The sequence below is a fragment of the Pygocentrus nattereri genome, chromosome 5 (genome assembly GCF_015220715.1).
Source record: "Pygocentrus nattereri isolate fPygNat1 chromosome 5, fPygNat1.pri, whole genome shotgun sequence".
Classification (NCBI taxonomy): Eukaryota; Metazoa; Chordata; class Actinopteri; order Characiformes; family Serrasalmidae; genus Pygocentrus; species Pygocentrus nattereri.
Window position 1 is genome coordinate 13,481,722 of NC_051215.1, and position 27,410 is coordinate 13,509,131.

Consider the following 27,410-nt stretch of genomic DNA (forward strand, 5'->3'; position numbering starts at 1 on the left):
AAAGACTTATTGGTTTACCGCACTGAATACTCACAGCATGTTTTGTGTCTGCATTTCCCGACTCCAGTTCAGTTTTCCCTGCTTTAGCACTCCCGATTCAACTTGGGCAGGAGTTGATGATCACCTAATGATATAATTTAAGTGTGTTACAGCAGGGAAAACACAACACGATGGAACGTAGGGGGCCTCTGCACTGGATTAGCTCTATAGTACTCAAAGTAGCAAAGTTGTGCTCACCTACTAAACTACTTACCTACTTCATTAAGTTGCTTTATACAGTCAAATGAATCACAATAGCTTATGAAATCCCTGAAGATCACCCAAATGTGAGCTTTTTCCCACAGCTACAATCTGCCTCATTACTTGGCACAGGAACACATCACTGCATACTGCAGTGCTCACATGACTTTAACTCCATCCCAGATATAACACTTGTGTCTTGTGTCTAGACCAGGTTGATTTCAAAGGCTCCTGTCTGTCCTAATGAGCTGAGGCTTGTGGGTTTGTTTAGCACAGACACAATAGTCTGCGAATCCCGCTGTGCTCTAGAAGAAGGACTGTCCTCTTCTAACATACCTGATTAGCTTGTAGGCAAATGACCAAATTTCTCATGTGTTCTCTGTGTTGGAGCAGCGGCTGTAGGTGAGAAACTCTGCCTGAGCATTATTTTATAAAGCAGTCTTCTTATTTGTTGTCAGTGCACTGCCTATTATCCAAGACTAACCTTTCCTGTGCTCAAGGACTCTTTACAATGAGAAAATAAAATATATAACTAACCAAGGCCAAGACTGGGACACATTGAGTCTGTGTTTCAGACCAAGACTGTTAGTAGTTTGTAAGTTATGCTATAACTGAAGTTTGAGGGGAGGAACATGCCTGAACCCTCTGCTTATATACAGTAATCAGGCATAACATTGTGACCACCTCCTTGTTTCTACGCTCATTGTCCGTTTTATCAGCACCATTTACTATACAGGTGCACTTTGTAGTTCTACCCTGTTCTTCGGTGGTCAGGAACCCCAAGGACCCTCACAAAGCAGGTACTATTTGGGTGGTGGATCAAGGGTTAAGTACAGTTCACAAGCTCCACACACCTGCTTTTGGTTTTTGGTTGGTTATCCTCCTGACCCGTTCTCAGGACACGCCTTTAGAACCGGTACAGCTTCTGTGTCTTGGCAGGGACTTCCCAGATCACACTCCCCAAGTTCTTGGTGCTGCAGGCAAATTCCAGATACAAATCAAGACTTCAGAAAGGCTCATGAGCAGCTGGCGTTAATATAATCTGTTCTTAGGGGGTCTGGCCTTCTGGTGCATGCAGAAACTTCCTTCAGAGCTCTCTCCCTTATTGGCCCACAACGTGTCACGTCCATGATTTCTCACATGGAGTTACGCAGAGAAGTTGGGAAGGAAGATCACACCCGAAAGTCCCTCTGTTCTCCTGACTGCAAAACTCGCTCATCTTTTGTGTGTGATGACATTTTGCTCCTCACGATCTCCCCATCTCCTCCCTATTTCTCCTGCACTTCTGTGCCCTTCACACTAGAAGGGGCACCCCATCCTTCTAGTATAAAGCAGTTCCAGCAGTTTCACAGCCTCTCCTCATAGCCCAGGCATCAATTTTGCACAGTTGCACAGTTCATAGAGTGAAATTACTGGAAGACAAACAAGTTCAAGGAAGATGTTTTTATTTTATCACAGAGCCCTGCTGTGACATCTCGTATAAATAAAAATAATGCGTGGCCACGACTTAGTAAGGCGTGTGAATAAGATAATTAAGTTGTGGCCATGACTTAGTAAAGTGTAGGAATGAGATCTTAATGGCTGCACTTTGTAACTTGTGATCTTGTTCCCATGCCTAAATAAGTCATGGCCACGGCTTAATTATCTCATTCCCATGCCTTACTAAGCCGTGGCCGCGGATTAGGATCTCGTTTCCACGCTATACTAAGTCATGGCAACACGTTATTTTTATTTATACAGGATGTCACCAGCGGGGCTCCGTAGATTCACCATTGAAGGAATGGTTGAGGTTCACTGAAAGCACTGAAACCTGTTAAAGTGCTTGATTTACTGTTAAGCTTTTGTTACACTTTGACCTGAAACTCTAAAAGCCTCTCATAACTACACGACTTGCATTTTAATTCCACAGTAGATAAATTAATAATAGGCCTTGACTCAACAAAAACACACCTTGTTGATGATTCACAGGTGACCAAAAAATTCTTTATTACACAGTTATTAACTTTCACTGAGCTCAAATCTGAAATTGGAATCAAAACCGGTCACACGGTTTGGCTACAATGTCTGTGTCTGAGTGGTCATGACTGTGTGTATGTGCGCATGTGTGTCTTGTGTTTGATGGAAAGTTTGAAAGACAAAAAAAATGAGGATTTCAGGGAAATACTCAATTTTTATAATACAGAGTGGATTCCCATTAAAATGTATTGGATTCTCCAAGACAGCACACACTTCTTGAGTTGTGTGTGTGTGTGTGAGAGAGAGAGAGACAGAGAGAGAGAGAGGGTGGTAATTAAGATGTTGATGGTGATTTTTTGAGATATTGGACCGTTTTATAATTTCATAAGAATCAAACGATCAAATTGTGATAAACAGAACATGAAATAATATGTGAAATTTGGTGACCCTACTGGACATTATTTATATAATCTCATTTTATTTATATATATATATATATATATATATATATACACATACACACACATATATACATACATATATAATGTGTATATATATATATACACACACATCTATATATACATATACACACACACACACACACATCTATATATATATATACATATATAATGTGTATAGATAGATAGATAGATAGATAGATAGATAGATAGATAGATTTCTTAATATATATAATCAAGCATTTTTTGAAGTTGTTAAAATATCACACTCAAATTTCCTCAGTAAAACCAAATTTCTAGATCCAAACTTATCCAAATGCATCATCTGGTGAGTCTTAAACATCTCATGGATCATGGATTTATTTCAGTTGCAGGAAGTGTCCTCTCTCTACATGCTTATTCAGTATTAGGGAAAACAAACGGCGCTGAAACACAAAAATAGGCTAGGTGGAATATGTAATATGAATATGACTGGAGGCTGTAAAGCAGTGAGCACTGTGCTAGAAACAAATATGCCAGCATAGCAAAATGTCCAGCAACATTAAGTGTCCTCAACAGGCCACAGCTTTCTACACATGACATCGCTGGGAAAACTGAGACAAACACAAGATGGCGCTATAGTGCCAGTTTTCACCACAAACTCCTGCGCACACAACACTGTTTTTGCCATATTATGGAAAACAAAATCCTAAAGTAAAAGATTATGATTACATAGACCAGTACAGGCAGAAAATGGAGTATATGAATAACGGGCTAGAGTACTTACAGATTCAAAATCAATGTTGTCATTATCAAATTTTATGCTCAGGCTCAACCATGGTTTGTTATACACAAACAATTTGCTTCAGCATATTTTTACATTTTCCTTTTTCAGGATCATGAACACTGTCTGGCAATCGCCTCAGGTATGGAATCTAGTTTGTTTTAATTGCTGGTTATTTTCTGAAGTGTTTTGAAGTCTCTCCAGAGATGCACGCGTTATATTCTGAAACTCACCACTTCTGAACACATTTCTATCCGTTCCTCTTCTTGGTAAAGGCCGCATTTGCAAAAGGCAGCAAATATGGCCACTGTAGAGCCACAGTGCACATCTCAGGATCATGATCAAATGCATTAAAGAGAAAACATCAGTCAAAGATTCCTATTTATTTTCTTTAAAAAAAAAAAAAAAAAAAAAAAAAAAAAAAAACCAACATGTAGAAACACAGTTCAAATGTGACCACTTGGAAGCAAAGTGCTAAACCAAGATGACAGTGATTCAGAATATGACAATGATTTTTTTTTTAAAAAATGCATCTGATAATACTAAAAATAGAACATAAAATTAATAAAATGTTACAGAAATGCTTGCATGTAATAAACAACATGGCAAAAGACCACACTATTACCTACCAGATAGAGAGGACAGAGGAACATTGCAATAAAAGAGACTGGCAAGTGCTGGGGTAAATATATATATATCTGCTTCATTTGTCAATTTAGAACAATAAAATATAGGCCTCTGAGTACCCACTCTAACACCTTTGTCCTAACGTTGCCTGCAAAAATACCAAAAAAAGTGACACATCCAGACATTTCTTTAGAAAGTACACATACTGAGCATTATTTTACATCTGAGCAAGACTGGGAGGTCACTGTTAGTTACAAACAGTTATCAAAAAGAAGCCTTTCAATGTCATTTCTGTAAGATGTTTCGACGAGAAAAAAAAAACAAAACAGATTTCTTGTCTCAAAGCTTATTCTCATATATATACCAGTATGTATATATATATATATATATATATATATATATATATATATATATATATATATATATATATATATATATATATATATATATATGATAAAAAATCACTTAAAATATACACCAAGAGATGAAACAACTTTAAAATACAAAAAAAGCATTCAAAAATGAACTTAAAACTCATAAAATAAAAGCTAAGAACGTTGATCCTTTTTTGCACCAACTGGTCAGAAAAAAAACAAAAAACAAAAAAAACAAAAACAAACAAAAAATAAAAATGAATGTTTCCAAGCTAACACATGATCCCTCCATGCTGCAAACCAAAAAGTTCTGAAAGGGTGTCTGGACCCCTGAATTGCTACATAGTAGGGATGGTGGACAGGGGAAGTGGGGACGGGCAGTGAAACAGTGCTTGGAATAAACTGACTGGACTGGACTGTACATACAGAAACCAGGGGTGCCAAATAACTTAAAATAACTTAGAGACAGGTGTGGAAGGGGTGTGGTTATTTCTTCCCGCGTGTGGTGATGTGCATTTTACAAATTACTGGAACAATCAGTGCAATAACTTGGACTTTGGGAGCAATTTCAAGAAAGAACCAAACAAGCCAAAAAATGAAACAGAAACCCCAAACGACGGTGTGTGGGTCTGTGTGTGTGTACTGGTTTATTAAGGGGCTAAGTGTGTGTGTGTGTGTGTGTGTTGGTGTGTCTTGGCGAGTAGTGATTGTCTGTTTTCAGTTCAGTGTCTCTACAGCAGAGGAGCGCGCTGAGAGCTGGAGCCCTCCAAGAGGTCGGCGGGGATCAAGAGGTCGCGGAGGGTCAGAGGTTCATGGAATCTAGCAGGCTTCCATCTCCAGAAGGGGCCCCGTAGCTGCTGCCTTTGCTTTGCACGAGGAGAAAGCGGCTCGTTTTCCTCCTGTTTGGGACACACGCACACACAAAAGGATGAGATCACTGAGGACGCAGCAACACATGACTGCCAATGCTCTGTTGAACTGATAGAATTCAGTACCACTTATTCTTTTCTGCAACAACGGTGATGATCTGAGACAGAAGCCAGGCCCTCAGTTTGGACCATCAAAAACAAGAAACCACTTCTTTAATAGTACTAATTTCTGCCAGCACCCCATGTGTTTCTAGTAGTATGCTAGCACTAAGATAACATCAAATCACATGAACATTTCTGGCTGATCTAGATTTAATATGGATATTTGAAGCTTTTAAAAAGACACAACATGTTTCATCTCAAGTATGTAACATACTGCCTTCTATTTCAAACTAAATGAAGCCTGGTTGTACTACAGATCCTTCACAGTCAGTGACGTATCTAGAATATCCAGAAAGACCATAGTGATATTTTTCTCATGAAATTGGTCCCAATCATTGTAAATCAAAATGTCATAATGTCATTCCATGGTCAGTTCCTAATCACATGTTAATCAGACATGTTAAGCCAGGGGTGCTCAGTCCTGGTCCTGGAGGTCTACCATCCTGGTTTAGCTCCAACCCAAATTAAGCAGACCTGATCCAGGTAATGAGGGCCCTCAGAGACGTTGGAATATTAGAGCCAGCTATGGGCAGGCACCAGTCCTAGTCTAGGTTAGATCACCTAGACCAGCCTGACTTGGCCCGATGGCCTTTTGTTTGACATATGGGGCCTAGATACTATGGAGGATAAAATTTGGATAATGTTCTATTTGGAGTATAGTTTCCAACCAAAACATGATGAAATAAGAACATTATTGATGCACTTGCAGAGTTCAAATACAAAATTCTACTCTACTAAATAGTATATTATAATTCTATTAAATAAAAATGAACTAAAAGTTAAACATATTTTTTCTGTATTTTATAGAAACCATAAGGCTGAGGGGGTTCCCCACTAGACAGTAAAACCAAATACTGAGACCTTAAGTATTAGCAGATACCAATCTGATATTTCTTCTTTAAAGACCACTACACTTAAAAATGAGTTATTTTAACTGAAGCACTTCAATTGTCAGCAAATTACACTATTCACAATACTTTCCAAATATATCAGATGACATAAATCTGCATTAACACAATTCCAAGCCCATGCTTTCTGAACACTGCAACTCTACTGTAATATAATGTATGCAAGGTGTTCAGTTGGCACATACAGTTTTTCATCTCCTAATCTTGATTGTTAGTGTTTTGAGGGACTTTTCAATCATGCCAACTTAAACCGGCTTGTGGTCCATAAAACAGTGTTGACGTGTGCACCACTGCTCCTATTCTGAGCTCCACATTCACAAGGTGTTTTGGTTTAGAAGTTTTACACTCTGTCTCCACTATAACCTATTTACTGCAATTTCCCCCCGGGATCAATAAAGGAATCTGAATCTGAATCTACATTTAAACCCACATATAGCTCAAAATGAACTCCAAAACCTCTTGTTAAGAGATCATGTCGGGCCCCACAAGACTATGCAAATAAAGCACCCTGCAAATGACATACACTGCAGTTTTTATTGACTAACAATAGTATAAAAATGAATGTCATTGTTACATCAGTTTGGTATACCAGGACAGAATACAGTCCACTAGTATTCTGCATAGCTGAATCATTAATATGTAAAGGAAATCATTCAGATTGGATTGATGTGAAATACTCCATTCTAGAGAAACTTACCAAGGTGTGGTTACAACAATGGTGATGATAGGAAGCAGACATCCAAATACTTTAATCTACATTACAGAAAGTCATTACATAAAATGGTTAGAACACTGAAAAAGTATTTTATTATAATTATGGCCTTAATAATTTCAAAAATCTATTCATGGAGTAGCACATGCAGGATATTTTAAGGTAAAATAAAACAAAAAACACTTTTTAACATCGTATTTAACATCAAAAATTCAGAAGAAGTGTAAAAATTTAGAAGATGTGTAGATTCACTGGTCATATGTCGAGAAAGTAAAATCTCTATATTTGCATTGTACACATCATGACCCCTGGTTCCCATCACCACCACTGTAAAGAAATGTGTCAGTCAAAAACCAGAGAATTACACAACACACTCTGAATTACCCTGTTTACGCCTCAATAACTGAATCATCATCACCTACAACACAGATTTATATTCACAGTACAACAGCTACAACCCTTTGAAAAAATTTGGACATTTTTCCTTCCATCATGAAATATAAATAAAACCCCATGCTCAATTTATCATGATCCTGGCAAATTCAGTGGCGCTACTGCTCATGAAGTCAGCGTGAAGAATCTTCAGAAATGTGAAGGACAGGTTAACTGAATGACTGCATGTCTTGTCCAGAGCATTCGGCTACAAAAGCATTTCAATCAGTTGAAATTCAAACATATAACCCTGACCCATCTATAGTTGTGTAATATATTAATGAAAACTGGGAAACATTATTCAGAGCTTTCATTGATGTTCCCCAACTTTCAAATTCTAACACTGCACAGAAAATCATCCTGACACAGCATGTTAAAACCGATCAGATCCCCCACGTTTCGTAAAGAATTAAATGCTACAGGCTCCATTTCGTTATTGACAAGCTTTACGGACGTGTTTCAGAAGCTCATCAAATGGAATTCCTGATCAAAGAGAAACAATACAGAAGATCCCTCGAGCCAACGTCCAGCGAGGAGTCACACGCACATACGCTCCCCTACTGCTGCTTTACCACATGTGGATGACAGGCACACACATGCATATCCAGTGAGAGCTGACCCCAGTAAAGAGAGAGTGAGAGGGAGAAAAAAACAGAGGAAGAGACAGGAGAATACTGAGAGAGAGAGAGAGAGAGAGAGAGAGAGAGAGAGAGAGAGAGAGAGAGAGAGAGAGATAGAGCAATAGAAAGACAGAGAGAGTGAGCTGAAGAGAGAGAGGGCAATGACCAAAGCCTCCCTGGAGCTTTTATTTACCTCCTCCGTCCCTCTTTTCATCCCGCCACCTCAAAGCTCCTGTGCAGCCTGTGCCCTCTTTCCTTCCCCAAGCACATGAAAAGAGCTCTGCCTGCCCTTCCGGCCTGGGGCAGTGGGAGGGGGGTGTTTGGGGGAAGAGGACAGAACAGGCCAGAGCTTCACACAGACCACCGACACACAACACACACACAAGCGCACAAACGCCAGGATTCAAGAGCTACTCCCCATTAGAGCTGAGGAATGCCCCGGCCAAACTTGCAGGAAATGAAACGCTCCTCTGTTTACCAGGGCCAGTCTCTCTCTCTCACTCTCCCGCTCGGTCTGTCTTTCTCTCCTTCTCACTCTCATACTCCTTGCCTTTCCCACATTCTCTTTATCCCTCACTCTCACGTCTCTCTCTTTCTCTCTCTCCTTGGCGAGTTGAGTCTCTTTGAAGTGTGTGAGGTTAAGATAACTGGCACGGCCTTGCGTCCCTCAATCGGCCCGTTCACCTCCCAGGGCAAATCAAAGAGCCTGCAGCTGGGGCCGCTGACACACCTCCCTCCCTCTCTCTCACTGGAGGTATGGATTTCTCTCTGGTGCTGCTTAGAAAGGAAGAAAAATTACTCTGAAAATAAGCTAAGTGAAAGAGTCTCACACACAGAGAGAGAGAGAGAGAGAGAGAGAGAGAGAGAGAGAGAGAGAGAGAGAGAGAGAGAGCACAAAAAATAGGCAGACTTAAAAAAAAAAAAAGGGAGAAATGGGCAGAGAGAGGCAGGAAGAGATAGAAAGCAGAGTGAAAGAGTATGCATAAGGAGAGTGAGAAAAGAGAAAAAGAAAAAGGCAGAGACATTAAAGAAGAAGACTGAGGGAGAGAAAGTGAAAGTGGCAAAGAAATGAAAAAGGCTGAGGTTTTGAGAGAGAGAGAGAGAGAGAGAGAGAGAGAGAGAGAGAGAGAGAGAGAGAGAGAGAGAGAGGGAGAGAGAGGGAGAGAGAGGAAACAGCAAATTTGTTGATCTTTTCTGCTCCATCTCCTCTAAGTGAGCCAAGGCCACAGGAGACAGTGAGGGTACCTGACCAAACCAGCTCCATGCGCAACTGCACAGACGCTCGCTCGCTCACTCAATGCTATAGGAACACATTCAATAAAACAGACAGGGACAGAGTGTGAGAGAGAAAGAGAGAGAGAAATAGGAAAGAAAAAGATCAAAGTCTGAATGACATCACAGCCTAACTCTAGCAGGCCCCAGCCGTCTGAATAAAGCACCAAGAGTGAGTGCTGCAAGCACGAGAGAGTGTGTGTAAGCATAATCTGGGTTGTGTTAAGTCCAGTAAAGTGGAAAGCCCCTCTCTCTCTCTCTCTCTGCCTCTCTCTTTCTATACTGATGTGGTGCCAGTGGCCTGGCCTTGCAGCGCTTTGCATTTGGTTTGGCAACGCCCTGCGAGGCAGAGGCGAGTCCATAAAGTCAAACGGCCGCTATGAACAGTTCAGTGCTCAGGGGAAGCCGCTAAAAAACTGGGGCCCAGTAATAAAAGAGCACCTGGAATCAAATTATGTTTAAAACAAAGTGCTTCTTTCTGTCAGCAGTTCCTCTGAGCCTGAGACGCTAACATTAAAGGGAAAAGCCCCAGTGCTAGAGGACGAGGAGGAGGGGTTTCTGGTTCTCTCTGTTTTTCTCTCTCTCTCTCTCTTTGCCCCTCTCATTCTTTCTTCCCCTCTCTTTCCCTGTCTCTCTTCACCATTCCATCTCTCCCTCCTTGTCCACTTTACTCTTTCTCTGGATCAAGGCATGTCTCACCTCTTCCCCCTCATTCACTCTCCTCTCTCTTCGCTAAAGCAAAAAGAGAAGCAGAATAGAAAAGAAAAAGTGGCAAAGAAAGGGAGGGGAAAAAGGGCAGAGACGGCATTTGGATGTAGGTAGAGCTTGAAGGGAGGCGACAGGCTTGGCAAACCTCAGGCATGTGGCTGGGCTGTGTGTGTGTTTATGTGTGCATGGGGGGTTGTTGGGGGGGGGTGGATGGGGGTCCATGGGCTGTGGGTTGGGTGGGGGCTTGGTGGGGGCTGCCCACATCTAAGGCTTGGCAGCTGGGGGCTGCTGCAGCAGCAGCAGTGTGGGGGCTCGGGGCTGACGTGCAGCGGGCCAGGAGCGGCACTATCAAAGCAAAGCACAATGACTGCACTCCTCTACCGGCGGCCACTTCAAAGGGCCTCCACCACCACTCAGAGGGTGGGGTGGGGTGGTGGTGGTGGTGGAAGGGGAAGGAGGGGGCTGGAGGGTGAGGGGAATCCGCCTGCATTTCACAATAGGAGCCAGATTTACTCCCAAGGAGAGGAATTCTATGACTGGAGTGTGTGAGTGAGGAGAGGGAGAGAGGAAGAGGGAGAGAGAGAAAAAAATAATAATAAAATAAAAAAGAGAAAGAGAAAGAACGAAACAAAGAAAGAAAGAAAGAAAGAAAGAAAGAAAGAAAGAGAGAGAGAGTGAGAGCGAGAGAGAGCGAGAGAGGAAATGGAGAAGACATCACAACACAGGGGTGTCTCAACCTCCATGCTGCGCCAACAGCTGGCTGAAGTCTGGACAATAGACCTGTATGTGAACAGCAACAGTAAAAGCAGCAGCTCCACCTTAAACAATAAGCAGAAGTGAACGGCATTCATATTCAGTCACCATACTCTTACACTGCACCTACTGCAACTACACACAGCACACAACTACACAAAACCTCCTGAGATAGGATTTGAAACTATTTATCTGGACAGTAATTGCTTGGAAAGAATCATCAAAATCATGACAACTAACTCATCAACGCTAACACACTGTGTGTCCAGAAGTTTGTAGACATCTCATTCATCATTCATTCAGTAGCAGCCTTGACCCTTCCAAGAAGGCTTTGCACTAGATGATGGAACATCGCTGTGAGGATTGGACTGCATTCAGCTACAAGAGTATTAGTGGGGTCAGGTACTCGCATCTGATGATTAGTAGTGGATCAAAACTTCACTCTGACTCATCCTAAAGATGATGGTGTTCCATCACTCCAGAGAATGCAGTTTCACTGCTCCACAGCCCAATGCTGGGGGGACCAGATACTGCTTGGCACCAGGCATGGTAACCTTATGCTCATGTGTGGCTGCTACAGAGCATCCTATTTTAATGGCAGTGCTTTCTAAGGAGGTTACATAGCTGTGTGTTCATAATGTAATGCCAGTGTCAGTGATATGTGCAACCTTAAAGTTGCCAAATTCACTGATTATTGAAGTCTAGTATAATGTTCATTTTTATCCACTAATGTTACACAGTAGTGGCTTAACCAATTTACTTGGCTGTTTTAAAACTTTGGAATCACACGGTACATAATATATGTGCAATAATATACAGGTTTGGAGTAGGAGACGCAGCACAGAAACACACACACACACACACACACACACACACACACCCTTTAGTCACTCATCCAGTGCTGCAGAGGCTGCGTTTTGGCACTCAGCCTGTTGGTATGGATGAATAAGAAGGTTTGTATTCCTGCCTGCAGTAACGTTAGCTGCCCTGCTGCCTCTGACTGATCCTACAGCTTCTCTCTTTGTGCAGGTACAGTTCTCAGGTATGTGAAAACAGCTCAGTCAGCCTGCTCTGAGACCAGAGCCTGTATTCAATAAGCTTCTCAGAATCAGGGGTGGTGATTCAGGATCAGACTCCTGTTATTTACTGTGACTTTACTGACAGGAACAGATCCTAGATCAGAAGAAGCTTCTGAAAACAGACCCAAATTACTGCTCTTCATTAAAATGGTTATGATCAGGAATTTGGTACAGTGAGTTCCCTCTTAATCAACATTAAATGAGTCACCTCCCAGAGACAGCTCTACTGGCACTAGGGATAGAACAGACCAGTCAAGTAGTCTATGCAATCACTTGTGTCAGTAGAGATCAAACTTTGTCCACTAGTTGGCATTATGGGCAGCTGCTGATCAGTCAGAAAGACTGCCTGAATTTACTAGCAAAGTATGGTGGTAAACACAAAAGGGGAGGGTCCATAAAGCAGTTCTTCTGATTAAAAAAATAGAGCCAAATGTGCTTCATTAGTATAGAAATGTGGAATAAATAATGGAACCAATTCTACTATCAATGGTAAGTTGCATAAGACTATGCTGAACGTATGCCCATTAACCTCAAATTGAAGCACACACCACTAGCTGCAACCCATTAATAAAACTGTTCATTGATGAACACTTTTTTTTTAAATTTATGGCAAATGACAACTGGTCAAGTAGTTGCTTTTTCATATTAGTAGAAATAAAAAGCAGCACTACCCCTAACTGGCACATTTCACTTCATTAGAAAGTTTTCCTATTCTACTATACCAAAGCGTCGAAAGGGAACAGAGTGCAATTTCAACTGCAAAGAAAACAGGAAGGGTTTTGGAGCAGGGCTGAGGTTGAATCCTGTCTGACTACAGCAGAGAGAGAGAGAAGCTTGCTACTTCACTCAGTGGACAGACAGAGCTATAAGAACACACTCTACCCCCTCTCTCTCTCTCTCACGAGGGGTTTTAATTTTTGGGCGCTCTCTCTCTCTCTCTGACCATCTCTCGCTCTCTCTTCAAAGGCTGACAGCTGACTCCTGCCCTCATACATCAGAGGACGTGGTCAGGGGCATTGAGAGTGTGGCTGAAGCTCCGACGAACAGCTCGCCCTTTCATTCCTCAGACTGAGCAGTGTCCTCCAGAGCGCCCTCACTTCCACCACTTTCCCACAGTGCCCCCAGCCAGCCTCCAAAGCATACACCAAATCCCTCAGCAGCCACACCCAGCTTCAGGGCAAACCTTACCCAACAGCCTGCCAACAGCTACAACAAATTCTGGAACTGTAAACACACCAACACACACACACACACACACCCACACACACACACACACACAAAAAAAAAAAATCACCTCACTAGGGCTGCGACCAACAATTAGCTATATAATTGATGAGCCCATCAAGTAGTGTCCACTATAGCAGGGATGGCCACTACACTGTACCAAATATTTACTGTCATTGGACTAACTGAACCGTTATGCATTCTGCTCTTTTGTCTCACTTTGCTACTACAGTGCCACCATAATACAAAGGCCATATCTCTCTCTAAGCTTCCGGTAGTGTACTGCAATCTATTGAAACAAATGTGAGTGAATATTACAGTAATAATCATATTTATATTCTGCAACTGTGAAATGAAGTGCCATAAAAATATGTATTATTATTACTATTATTATTATTATATAAAATATATGCCAATTTGATGAAAGTGACATTCCAAAAAAGTTGGGACGGGGGCTTGTTCACCACTGTACTGCATCACTTCTTCTTCTAACAACACTGTAAGCATCTGGGAACTAAGGAGGGCAGGTGCTGTAGTTTTGAAAGTGAAATGTTTCCCATTCTTGCTTCATATAGGATTTTAGCTGCTCCACAGTTCAGGATGTCCAGTGTCATTTTTTTTTACATCATAATGTGCCAAATATCTTAAATAGGTGACCAGTCTGGACTGCAGACAGGCCAGTTTAGCACCCAAACTCTTCTACTGCGGAGTCGTGCTGCAGTCATACAGATGAAACCAGAAGTTTACATACACTATATAAAAGACAAATGTGCATTTTTTCCTCCCTGTCTGACATGAAATCAGAATGAACGTTTCCTGTTTTAGGTCAATTAGGATTACCAAAATTATTTCTATTCGCTAAATGCCAGAACAATGAGAGAGGGAATTTAAGGCCATTTTTATTACTTTCTTCAAAGTCAAAATTTTAAATACACTAAGATTACTATGCCATTAAACTATTTGGGACAGTCCATATGATGATATCATGTCTTTGTAAGCTCCTGATAGGTTTATTGTCAACATCTGAGTTAATGAGATACACACCTGTGGATGTATTTTAAGGCACATCTGAAACAAGCTGCTTCTTTGTGTAACATTATGGGAAAGTCGAAAGAAATCAGCCAAGATATCAGGAAGAGAACTGTTGACTTGCACAAGTCTGGTTCATCCTTGGGTGCAATTTCCACATGCCTGAAGGCACCTCATTCATTTGTACAAACAATTATACGCAAGTACAAACAAGATGGGAATATCCAGCCATCATACCGATCAGGAAGGAGACAGGTTCTGTGTTCCAGATATGAACGTGCTTCGGTCCGAAATGTGCATATCAACCCAAGAACAAAAGCAAAAGACCTTGTGAAGATGGTGGCTGAAACTGGTAAGGGTGTCATTATCCACAGTGAAACGAGTACTGTATCAACATGGGCTGAAAGGCCACTCTGCCGGGAAGAAGCCATTATTCCAAAATAAACATAAAAAAAGCCAGATTAATGTTTGCAAATGCACACAGGGACAAAGACCTTAATTTTTGGAGACATGTCCTGTGGTCTGAAACTAAAATTGAACTGTTTGGCCATAAATGACCATCGTTATGTTTGGAGGAAAAAGGGGGAAGCTTGCAAGCCTGAGAACACCATCCGAGCTGTGAAACATGGGGGTGGCAGCATCATGTTGTGGGGTTGTTTTGCTGCAGGAAGGACTGGTGCACTTCACAAAATAGATGGCATCATGAGGAAAGAACATCATGTGGAAATACTGAAGCAACATCTCAAGACATCAGCCAGGATGTTAAAGCTTGGGCACAAATGGGTCTTCCAAATGGACAATGACCCAAATCATACTGCCAAACTGGTTACAGCATGGCTTAAGGATAACAAAGTCAATGTTTTGGAGTGGTCATCACAAAGCCTTGATCTCAATCCTATTGAGAATTTATGGGCAAAGCTGAAAAAGCAAGTGTGAGCAAGGAGGCCTAGATGGCTCAGTTATATCAGTTCTGTCAGGCGGAATGAGCCAAAATTCCTGCCAACTATTGTGAGAAGCTTGTGGAAGGATTTCCAAAATGTTTGACCGAAGTCATACAGTTTAAGGGCAATGGTACCAAATACTAATGAAATGTATTTAAACTTTTGACTTTGAAGAAAGTAATAAAAATTGCCTTTAAAAATTCTCTCTCTCATTATTCTGGCATTTAGCAAATAGAAATCATTTTGGTAATCCTAATTGACCTAAAACGGGAAAAGTTAGAAAAAAAGTGAGAAAAAAGGAAGCGTGTCTTTTTATATAGTGTATGTAAACTTCTGGTTTCAACTGTACATGCAGAATGTGCTATCATCTTGCTGAAATAAGAAAGGCCTTAACTAAAAAATACATCATCTGGATGGCAGCATAATTTGCTACAAAACTTAAATATTAAGATTAAGTGACCCTTATTAGTTCCACAATGGGGAAATTTTACCTCCGCATTTAACCCATCCGTTAAGTGAAACACCACATACACTCTAGTGAGCACACACACACTAGGGGGCAGTGAGCACACTTGCCCGGAGCGGTGGGCAGCCCAATCCACAGCGCCCGGGGAGCAGTTGGGGGGTTAGGTGTCTTGCTCAAGGACACCTCAGTCATGTGCTTTCGGCTCTGGGGATCGAACCGGTGACCTTCCGGTCACTAGGCTTGTTCCCTAACCTCCAGCCCATGACTGCCCGTCTTTCAGCAATAATGGTGCCATCACAGATGTACACTAATGCACATACCATCACGGGTGCTGGCTTTTGAACCATGTACTTAATAACAAACCACGTTGTCTGGAGGACCATGTGTTGCCCATGATTTCCAAAAAGAATTTCAAATTTTGATTAATCGGACTACAGGACACTTTTCCACTTCGTCTCAGTCCATCTTAAATGAGCTCAGGCCCATGGTACTGTATGTATTGTAAATGAAGAAATACTGAAGTTCTTTGCTACTTTATGTTAAGAAATGCTATTCTTGAATTGTTGCACTAATATTCTGCAGTTTTCCCCCTTATCTTTATTTTTGAAAGACTCAGCCTCCTTGTGATGCTCTTTTTATGTCCAATCATGTTACTGACCTGTTGCCAATTAAACACCAGGTGTTTTATATTATAAATCTTAGATATTATCATTATCATCATTATTGTGATCTTTTGTTTTTAATTCAACATTTTTTAACTTTTTTTCACAGCTGATGACCTTTTTGACTCATCCTCACACCCCTATATTGCTATTATTCCAGCATTGATAAAAATATTCCAATAATTGTCATATTCCAGGTAGTTCCAAAAGAAGCATGGCTTTGAGGAGTCAGGCAGAGCACGCATGCTTTAAAATACAGCCCCAGTATAACAGCCCACTATATTGTTACACAGCTTTCTTCTAGCCTGCAGCAAATCCACAGTGGCAAAAGGTAGCAGCATAGAAGGCATGTGTGCATCCACACGCTGATGATAATCTCAAAGCCAGCAAATCAGAGGGCTTAGACCCACAAAAGCCTCAAAGGAGCTCCAAAAACCCACACGGGTAAAAACAAGCTGAGGAAGATGAAGAGATGGGAAGTCAGATGAAACGGAATTCGAATATTACTGATCAATCTAATGTGACGTTATGCACATACAGACCTTGCAGAACAAGAGTGAGTCTGAAAATAAAAGGAGAAACAAGAGAAAGGAAACAGAGTCTCAGGTTGTCGTTTCCATGTTATGATGCCAAATTTTTTGAAAGGGGAAAAAAAAGGCCCATTTTCGACTTCAAAGGCTCATGCAAAAACATTTTTATCCGTGATACCTCCAACTTTAGCTCCAAAAACAATAGGACCAATGTTTCTTTAACAAACGAAAGCCATGAATTTGTTATCCATGTAAAAACAAAACTTGACTGAAAAAATAGGGAAGTTTACATTAAATGTAAATTGATGCATGCTATTATAAACAGCCATGTTCCGTTCCTCTGAGAGCTCGAAGGCGGATAACAGAAATAGACAAATAAGTTCATTTAAAAGATGTTTTCTGGAGTCTACGCTAAGCTAACCTCAATCCAGCTCTTGGGATCTGCATAAATTGAGGGCTTTCAGGGTAGCAGCAGTATTCTTGGTATTATGCATATTAGTTTAAGGCTGTCACAATGAATCAGCAAGGGTGTCCATCCCCCGTCTGCTCTGCACTGCTAATTATTGGATCAGAGATAGACTGCTTTTCTCGCCAGCGGCCCCCGAGCCCGCGCAGCCTGCAGAGGAAGAAAAGACGAGGAGAAAAGCGCTCCAATTTGGGTTCAGAAAGAGCCACGGGGTCGCGAATCGATCGACCATAAAACCTTTGTCTGGTTGCTTTCGTCTCGTCCGCCGAGCAGATTTGTCACATCTGCATGGCTTTTCGCTGCAGAAAGAGGAAGCGGAATAACAGGATGCAGTGACTCTTTAACCGGGGGAAAAAAGAAGGAAATTAGGAAGACAGAAGCCCTCTCGCTTCACACTGGCAGCTGCTGGGTTTGCTTCTATGGACTATTACTTAATGAAGAGGAGCTCTTCCTTGTTTATAGTGTTCCGTCTTTTATAGAGGATTTTTTTGAAGCCACGTGGTGGCTAGTTTCACCGCTATGGTGCGAAAAGCCAAGCGCAAGCAGAAACTGCTGGCAAGGCCACTGTTCATTCATGGTGTCGGTCCGATTACACATGGGGGCCATATGGGTGAATGGTAGGAGAGGGCTTACATCTGGCCTTGCTCTTTTAAAACCAGCCCAATCACAACATACTCTCTTAACACAGTTTGGCTATGTGGCCAGGCCTCAGCAATGTGTGCTGTAGATCTGTGCCAAAGATTACACAGAAAAAAAAAAACCTGAAAAAGAAGTCTATAATACCTTATGACTCCTCGTATGAGTGAAACGTAGAATGTTCTTATCATCACATATGCATTAATTTCATAGATGTTACTTCCAAACTCACCTTGTATATATCCATAGCATCGGGTGGTATTTCACAAAGCAGGAACTTCTTGGTTTAGCAAGACAAAATGAGGACTTTCTTATAGGAAAACTCCTCACTTAACTCCCTCTTGGACAATTACGAGTTCAGGCTAACCCTTAAATATAGAGTGGTATTACCTCCATTTTGCTAAACCACTCAAATGACTATATTTTTAGTTTGTTTAGTCAAGAAATGTATTGCATTGCATGAAAATTATATGGAATTTTTTGTCTTTATCTTTTCCTTTTGTTCTATTAGTATAGCCAACACTAGGTTCTTGAGGTTCTGAAAAAGCACAATAAAATGTATTATTTCTTACCAAGAAATAGCAAAAATGTAACATAAGGATGCTTTTTCCTTCATTTCATTAATTCCAATTGTATTAAAAACATCTCTTTTTCTACTTAAAACCTAAATGTGGTCTAGACTGAAAGCTTAGAATCTGAATTTTTGTCAGAATTTTCAGAATTTCTCATATTCTTTCAAGAAGCTATGAGTGAGCAATAGTTCTTTTCAAATTACACCATACTTTTGTTATCTCCGGTGACCAATGAAACTTACCTTATCAGGCCAACTAAGAAGTCCTGCCTTGTGAAATAACTTCCCAGGTATCAGGTAAGCGTAACAGTACAAGAGCACATAACAGACCATGCAGTACCACGACAGTGCAATGCTATATCCTCCTCCAACAGTGAGGCAAAATAGAGAGAGATGACATACTGACCAACTGACCAATGGCTGGACAATGAATAAGATAAAAAAAAATCTAAATGAAAATATTGGAAATAAAAATACATAGGAATGACAAAATAATTGGCAGAACATGAATGGCGCATATACAAACACAGTGCTCTGGTGAGCTCAGGATGAACCTTTAGGATTAGTCTGTATTTAAGTGTCATATTGTCTTGAAAGCACAGGAATACATTAGAATACAACAAAAGAGTCTCTTAGACTGGACAGGGATAGGCAGGGCCTTACCATTGCTCAGATGTACGCCGTTTTCATTCTCTGGCCTGTACCTGCAGAAAATGGCAGCTTTTAACAATGGGGGATGGGTCTCCTAACACACTAAACTTAATTTTAAATGCCAAAACGTGGTCTTACAAAAGATCAACACATTGATGTTCTAGTCACTTAGTGACAATTGATACACTTGTACATTACACATAAATCTAAAATGATATTGTACAGGCCTTTCAATCAGACTAACAGCAAGAAAGATGGTTTATACACAAGCACAGTACAGTAAACAGTACAAATACATCATATTAAATCATAGAAGGCCTGTCTTATCTCTCTGAAGAAGCCAAAGTGACAGGGCACAGAAAGAGAGAGAGAGAGGAAAAAAAAAGCCTGAGGGAGCTGAGTTTTATCACAGAATGGACAGACTAATCCCAAAGACTGTGAATCTCATGGAATAAGTGATGGAGGGATGGATGGAATGACTGCTCTGAAAGTCTATGTGCTGCCGCAGTACAAGTACACTGCAGGATCCAAAAGCCCACACTGGTGGTTCTTTTGGGGAGCTGTAATTGTCTGCATATACAACAAACAGGCCAAGCAGGCTACTTAAAATGCTGAGTGTTTTAAAAGTGGAGTGCTCCCTGAAAATCCACTCAAGTCATAAACACTTGTTTACATTGCAGTTGTGTGCGGAACATGCAGCAGTGGCACAGGGGCTGGAAAATTACCACCATGGTCAGAAACCAGAACAAGATTTAAAGGCAGCTGTGCAGTACATCCAGTTTACAAAAGGAAAAATAAAAGGAGCCAAACACAAAGGAGTGATAGAGAAAGAAAGACCAAAAAAAAAAAAAAAGGGAGAGGAAGGCTCAAGGACATTTCTTACCTGAGGCAGTCTCCTGGAGCTTCTCCCTCTTCCTCTTCTTCTTCTTTCCCTAGAAAATATCCGGGAGAACTTTTAAAGTGTGGCTCCAGCACTCACGGCCACTAGACCACTCTAAACCATCTGCCTTTTGCCATATTCGCTCATCCCCTGCTGGACACTGCCGGCCAAAGCCCTGCCAATCACCATTTTGGCCAATCACAACACTGAAGGTACTATTCTTCTTATTCTACCTTACCCAATCCAATTTATCAAATTATGAAAGCCTGACTAGAGTAGGAAATTTTTGTCGACAACTATGAGTCACAGATTGTCAGCAAAAATATGAGGGATTCCTAAGGACCTGTCTGAGAACTTCAAATGATTGTTCTTAACAGAATCATTTTTACGGGTTTAAAGAACTTCTACATATTCTAAAGGTTCTACATCAAGTAAAGTTTTTCACAGAACCATTCATCTAAGCCAATTAGCCTCCTAAGAGTGTAGCACAGTCAACTCATGCTAGTGAATCTAAACTCCAACCTAAATTCAATTAGGTTGAACGCCAGGTGTCCTGTAAGGCTTGTTCAACTTCACAATAGCTGCTATGAAAGAATGCATTCGTGGGCAGAGCATGAACAGGTCAACTGCTGGTAGTTGCACCACTGATTTTATATATATATATATATATATATATATATATATATATATGAATTCAATTCAAACACTCATCAGTAATCTTTCCACTCAAGATTAGGGACTAATGATCAATCAAAAAGTAACACATAGGAAGGAACTATCTGGCCTACTCTAATTTACATGAACACCGGCTCTCAAACCAGAAGTCTGGATTGGTTGAGGATTTGTAGCTTACTCCTAAATCCCCTAGCAGGGTGACTATAGGTATAGATAGCTCTGTGCCGTCATTTTGCAGTCCAATATGAGGCCCGCTTTGGTTGCCTGCTGTAAAAGTCTGATAATCCACTTATTCAGCAGCTAATCTGTGTATTCTAGCCGCGGCTGACAGAGCCATGAAGCCCAGAGCAGTGAAGAGAGAGTGTGTGTGTGTCTCAGTGTGTGTGTGCGTGTGTGTGTGACAGAGCACGGATGTGCTCACAGCGCTTAACACTGTTAAATACAGCTGTATGCCCACTGCTAATGGAACCAGCCGAGTGGAAAGTTCATCCTTCTTTGAAGTGTTTCTGAGCCCCTTTTGCCCCCTTTGGCTTCCCAGCCAGTGACTGGTTTCAGCGTTCACTTCCATCATATTCCCTGAATCTGAACGTTACAGGAATAGAATCTGACACAGTGAGGTTTGTCCTATTTAAGTAAAGGGTATAGCTGTAGCTCAGTTTAGCATTTTGCACGTTTCCCTCTGACGAGCACTAGCCTGCTTCTGTTCAGTGTAACTTTTGGGAAGCTGTTTATTCTGTTTACATACGAGTCTTAAAAAAGGCACCAAAATAACTGCTCGAGTGAAATGCAGTGACCATACTGGTTGTGTTCTTGTGGTTTGGCCTCTGTGGAGCCCTCAGTGCTGCAAGGGGCCGCAGTGAGAGAGCTGTGCCGGCCGTGTCCGAGGGGAGCCAGGCAAACAGCGCAAAACGCCTCAGTGGTGGAGTGACTGTGAGTGCTGGAGCCACACTCTTGACACAAGCTGGCAGACTCACATTCAAAAGAGACACGCATACAGACATACACACTGTCCATCAAATAATCAGGGACACTTTGTTATAATTTGCGTAATGCTTAATTATCGCTGATACTGATTTTTAAATCAACTAAGACAAATGCCTGAACAGCTTTAGCCAACATGGAATAGCATTGTGTTAATCCTTTGATGAACATGCTGTGTTCCAAATTGTCTTCCTTGGTATGAAGAGCAGATAGAGAAAAAGATAAGGGTGTAAGGATTTACAAAACTCAACAAAATTTGGTTTGATACAATACGGCAGTGTCTTGATTCAATACATTTTCTGTTACAGCATAAATATTCAGTGCCAGCCAATTTGCTTTACATTAAATGTTTCCTTTTTCAGTTTATTAGAACATCCAACCTTCTAAAAGTACAATAAAATAAAGCCGTGCACATTTCATGAGCTGATACATTTACAAGACATATGCTTTTTATTCCTGCTCAACGTTATATTTTCAGTATAGTGATTGTGGGCCTTCACTGTGGGATGCTCGTTCATTTAATGTTTAGTGTTCTCCATGCAATACAATCAATATTAATAGGAGCACTTTTTTGCTTCAGTCTGTAGAATGTAAACCTGTCTTTAAATTTTAAGTTACTCCAAACATAAAGATTATACTCTTCTTTATTAAGAAGGTCACACAATGCCACTGAGGCAAAGCACAGTTTTTTGTGCATATATTAATTCCAATAGTATTAACAACAAAAACAACAGCAATAATAATAATAATAATAATACAAATAATAAAGGCATCTCTGCTGGCAACAGCTACATCACTTTATCATGTTTAGCGTGTAGACCTGTAGCTTTTCTTTGTGCCATCATTTCTTTGTTTCTCTCATTGTCTAAAAGGAGAGCGAGGCTTCTTTTCTTACTGTAAGCATTTTTTTCCCCAAGCTCATTCAGAGTGCAACTCAGATTAGTAAGCACATGCTATGTTTAGTAAGAGTACTACTTAAGCATGACTTGTGTCTTGGCTTCCTCTTCAAGTGTTTTTTGATCAAAAATGCAGATTGTGATTAAACAGAAATCTCAGAATTCACTTTCTTTACACCTTGAAACGAATGCAACAGGAGTGCTGAGAAGTCACATGATTAACAACGAAAAGCAGATTAAACAGCAGAAGCATAGCCCCTTTTTTGCATTAGGCTTAGTCAGTTAAAGGCACTAAGAAGGGTTCTTTGGAGAAATGCCACAAAAGAACCACTTCTGGTTGCCTTTCATTGGATGATTCTTTGTGATTCTTTGTAAAGTTAAAGCACCTTCACATGGTAAGGTTCTGTACCAGTAATAGCTTTTCAAAGAAGTCTATGTTCAATCCAAGAACAAATTAGGAACCTTTATTTTGAAGATTGTAGGTGTCCCCAGACTTTTGACGTGCAGTCCACAATATACTCATGTGTACACATACATATACAGATGTGCAAGCAAACAAACAAATACACACAAACACTCTTTTCTCTTTCTCTCTTCCAGTAGGACTGAGGGAGAAATCCTGGCTCTAATTGTCTGTGAACAGACATCTCCATCTGCCATTACACTGACAGAGAGTAAAGCCAAGGGGTCAGAGTGTTGAAAAACACACACAAACACATATACACACACACACCTCATCTGCCAGTGTGTCTGTAGAGATACTTACATAATTGTCTCTGGCAGACCAGCCTGGGTATAACTGCATGTGGAGCTGCCGTTCCTTGCGGGCTAATTCATAATACTTAGCTTGCTCTTCCCGAGATAAAGCATGCCACTGTTCAGCGCAAAGGGAGATTAGAAAAAAAAGAAAAAAAAGAAAATGCAGTCAGTCAATTACTCTCCTGTACTTTCAAGTTCCCAGCAAATAGATGCATGCTAGTGTTTTGGAAGTTAAAAAGGATTTGTAGCAAATGATTTGAATTGCGGGAGTGGGGGGGCAGTGGGGGCGCAGGGAGAGAGGGGGGGGGGTTGAGAGACAGAGGAAAAGAGGGAGAAGGGGAAACACGATGAAGAGATTAACTTGCACACTAAGGGGAAAAAAAAGGGGGAACTTTGATTTCATATCAAAACACTGGTTCCAATTTAGCGGCGCTTTACTTCAAACTATGTCAGCGGGCAATTACCCCACACAGCCGCAGAATGCTGCTTTGCTGTGGCTGGCTGCCTCAAACCGCTCAGGCTTTCGGTTAAAGCATTAAACATGCTCAGTGGTTCCTCTTTTTCCGAAAAGAGGAACACTTCTTGGCAAATGTCAGCACCACTCAGCCTGCCCTTTCTTCTTAAAGGACCAAATTGCTCGTAAGGTAAGGCAAGATCTCACTGCTTTAGTGTCTTTGGCACTCTGTGGTTGGATGAGTTCCCCCCCCTAGACTCTGCTCTGACCAGTTCTATGATCCTTCCACTGTGGCTTGAAAATCTAATTCTCTAGACCAGTGGTCACCAACCCTGCTCCTCAAAAGAATTTCACAAAGCAGGACTTAGTTAGTCAGATAACTTAGGACCGAAGTTGAGGATTGTGCAATAGGAATGTCCCTCTTTTCCTCTTGACAGGCTTGAATTTAGGCTTAAGTTATCTTGCTAAAATGAGAAATCTAGCTCTGCAAAATACTCCCTGGAGATCTCCCATCCTACATTTCAGTTCCAGCCCAAATATAGCACACCCGGTCAAACTATGTGAACTGATGACCTGGGTAAGTTCTGTTCAATCAGGATTGGAAGTTAACTGTTCAGGAAGGAAGATCTCCAAGAGGAGAGATGGTGAACACTGGTTTAAACAAAATCCGTATTTATTAGAATGTCACTTTTAACCCTTTAAACTCTTCTTATACAGCTAGTAATCTTAAGGCTTATTATACAGCAAAAATAATAAATTATGCATTAACTACTATCCACTACATATTTCAAGTACGTAGTTAAAACAGTGATTAATTAATCTCTAAAGCACAACAGTATTTTGCACTTAGCATTGATCTTAATCTACGATAAGACTCTTGCCTTTATGTCTTTTTTTTTTTTAAGTCATAGATACTTTCTATCCCTTTGGCTTCTACTGTCTGCATGTTCTGCAAGTTGCTCTGGATAACAGCATTTGAATAACTGAAAAAATGTAAATATGAATGTAATTCTCACAAAAATAACGGATACACACGTTTAGACATCTGGTTAACATGTTTAACCCATATTAAGCTTACATATTATAACAGATGTCATTGCAATTCACAACAGTTGCTGAATAACAAGTCTAATATTCAAGAGACTAAAATGAACAGGGGGGCCTATGGCAGAAAAGAGTCTGATACCTACCCTTCGGCCCAGGATTTGGTTGATGGCGGCACTCTCCTTCAGCGTGCACTCTGCCACCACATTGGCTCTCATCTCTTTCATATACAGCATGAAGGCGTTGAGCGGCTTCTTAATGTGAGGCTTTTTGGGCTCCTGCTCCTTTCTCTGCTCATGCTGAGGCTTCCTGCAGAAACAATTGCAAAAGCAGATGGTTAAAATGAGGAAGAAAAAAATAAAAGACAAAGCAAAACCACATTATTAACCCTTTAAAACCTAAGCCTTTTATTCAATTATTAATGATTGCATTATTAGTTACTGAAATGACTAACTACTATAATACAAACCTATATAGCTTTATCATTAGAAATATTTACATGTATGAGAGTGGTAGTGCTATTATGAATGATCTATTATCTACCCTGATTTACCCAGTAGCTACTACAGATTAATATGTAGGGTATTTAGTTTTGAGAGTAAAAAAAACAAGTCAGGATCAGTGGGATTTCAGAGATTAAGGCTTTAAAAAGAATGGGGTGTTGCGTGTGTATGAAGAGGGGAAGCGTAGAGGAGTCACTGGGGCTGCCGCCACAGCGACGGCAGCGAGTGTGAGAATGGCGTGCGCCTGTTTTCATCGTCCAATGGGAGAGCAGCCTGACTTGCTAGTGGAACGCTTTTAATCACGTCCAGTTGGGTGCTTTCATGCAGAGAGAGATTACTTCACCAGTAATGGCAACCAAAGCCTCTCTGCCTCTCTCCCTCTCCCTTTCTCTCTCTCTGGCTTTAAGGGAAGAGAGCCTTCCCTTCGTGGGGCCAAGCAGCCTTTGCGGTCAAATCTGAGACCAGGATCAGCCACCTGGGGCCAAATGGAGCAAATAGTCTTATCTGTTCACCATGGCTTATCTAGGGGCCTTCGTGGCTAATAGAGGCTGAAATTCTACAAATGTTTAGTGCTGACCAGGTTGTACTCTGCTGCAGTCGAAAGCAGTTCTCTGTAGGAGTGAGCACACTAAGGCTGTCACAATTAATCAATTACAATTTTTCTATCTAAAATGTAGCTTCTCTATTAATTATCAGTATTTAGTTGGCAGTTTGCATGACTGTAATGCATATTTTGAATTCACTTACTGGACACCCTAGCAGTTCAGCCTGCACTACTACTGATTGCTCAAACGATAAAACTAGGAAAATGCACAGGTAAATAAATATTTTTTTATATTCATAGTTTTTTTTTTAAATAAATTTGAGATATTTTGGAACAGAAACAGATGCAGCGGATGGGCTAGGGTGAAGATGATGAGGGGACACTTACATATGCATTAGGTCAGTCTCATGTGGAGGCTCGTGCTTGATCTGGGGGTTGACTATGGCAGGGTGGGGGATACCTGTGGCATGAGGTCCAGGGGGTCCCGGAACCATGTGATGAGAAAACCTGAAAACAGAGGAGAAACACAAGTGAGCGAATGAAGAAAAAAAATACTGGTATATCATCAGTTAGCTGCTGTGGCAAGACTGTCCTTTGTGATTCTGATATCGTACAGGGCAACAAACATGCATGAGGTCTCTTTCTTTCACAGTTTCTTTTCCGTGTGAATACAGTGTGTGGGTGTTTTGATGACATAACATCATTCATGTGAGCCAAGAAATTTTGTTCCAAATAAACAGAAATGAAACAAAACAAAATCAGGGCAATCTTTAATCATGTAACTCCAGTGGGTTTTAAAGGAATATTACAATTGCAAAAATGTGTGTGTATAATGTATATACACACACACACACACACACACACACACACTTTGTTCTAGGTCTATTCAAAATATCACCTAATGCCCACTCTCAATATCTTATATGACCTCACTCTTCAGCTTTAATAACGATAGATCTGTCAAACTCCAAATCTAGTCAGCAAAGACATGTTAGGTCACTAAAGTTTGCTTTAATTTTGCACTGGAGCTACAAGGCTAATTAAGCTAACAAATTGTTGAGTCATCTCAAACAGACTTGCGTATGTGGTTTCTGACACTACATTGCAGTGTTATTTGGAAAAATGGACAAAAGTGTGTCACATATGTAAAAGCCTGAATTCTGGTCATACTTTGCTCATTTTTACAGATAACAGCAGATCATACAGTGTAAAAAAAAAAAAAAAAATAAGCTTCAGACACCCAAAAACAAGATTTCGGCTCAGAGAAATGGGAAAAATTGAGTAAATTTTATATCTGGCCAAACCAACTTCTTGTACTTCATGCAATCTCCAACAGTGACACAGAGACAGACATTGGTCAGAGTGCTCTATTATTTGAGGGGCGAAGAAATGCATGCCATTCCAGTAAATGACATCGGGGTAAATCTTAAACGCTGTAAATCTTCATTGTGATCATGTTCTGTGTCATTACTGCACTGTGTAATAATTGTATCTATGTTCTGTACACTGTGGCAGCAATTTTGGTTACATTGTGGCACATCAGTGAAACTTATAGCACAAATAAA

The 27,410-nt window shown here is 40.8% G+C and overlaps 1 protein-coding gene across 6 annotated transcripts in view; it reads right to left on the bottom strand.

Annotated features, from left to right (window-relative positions):
- Positions 1-4,523: 4,523 nt before the first annotated feature.
- Positions 4,524-27,410, bottom strand: part of lef1 (lymphoid enhancer-binding factor 1) — a 63,335-nt gene continuing 40,448 nt past the window's right edge. The window contains exons 6-11 of one of the 6 annotated variants that reach the window (XM_017701423.2): positions 26,233-26,352; positions 24,945-25,107; positions 23,308-23,415; positions 19,993-20,032; positions 19,122-19,162; positions 4,524-5,317 (exon numbers count right to left, since the gene is read on the bottom strand). In XM_017701423.2, the coding sequence (XP_017556912.1) occupies positions 19,128-19,162; positions 19,993-20,032; positions 23,308-23,415; positions 24,945-25,107; positions 26,233-26,352 (466 nt within the window). In that variant the 3' untranslated portion in view covers positions 4,524-5,317; positions 19,122-19,127. Of the gene's footprint in view, positions 5,318-19,121; positions 19,163-19,992; positions 20,042-23,307; positions 23,416-24,944; positions 25,108-26,232; positions 26,353-27,410 lie in introns of all 6 variants that reach the window. The other 5 variants (XM_017701422.2, XM_017701421.2, XM_017701419.2 and 2 more) reach the window with 5 other exon arrangements.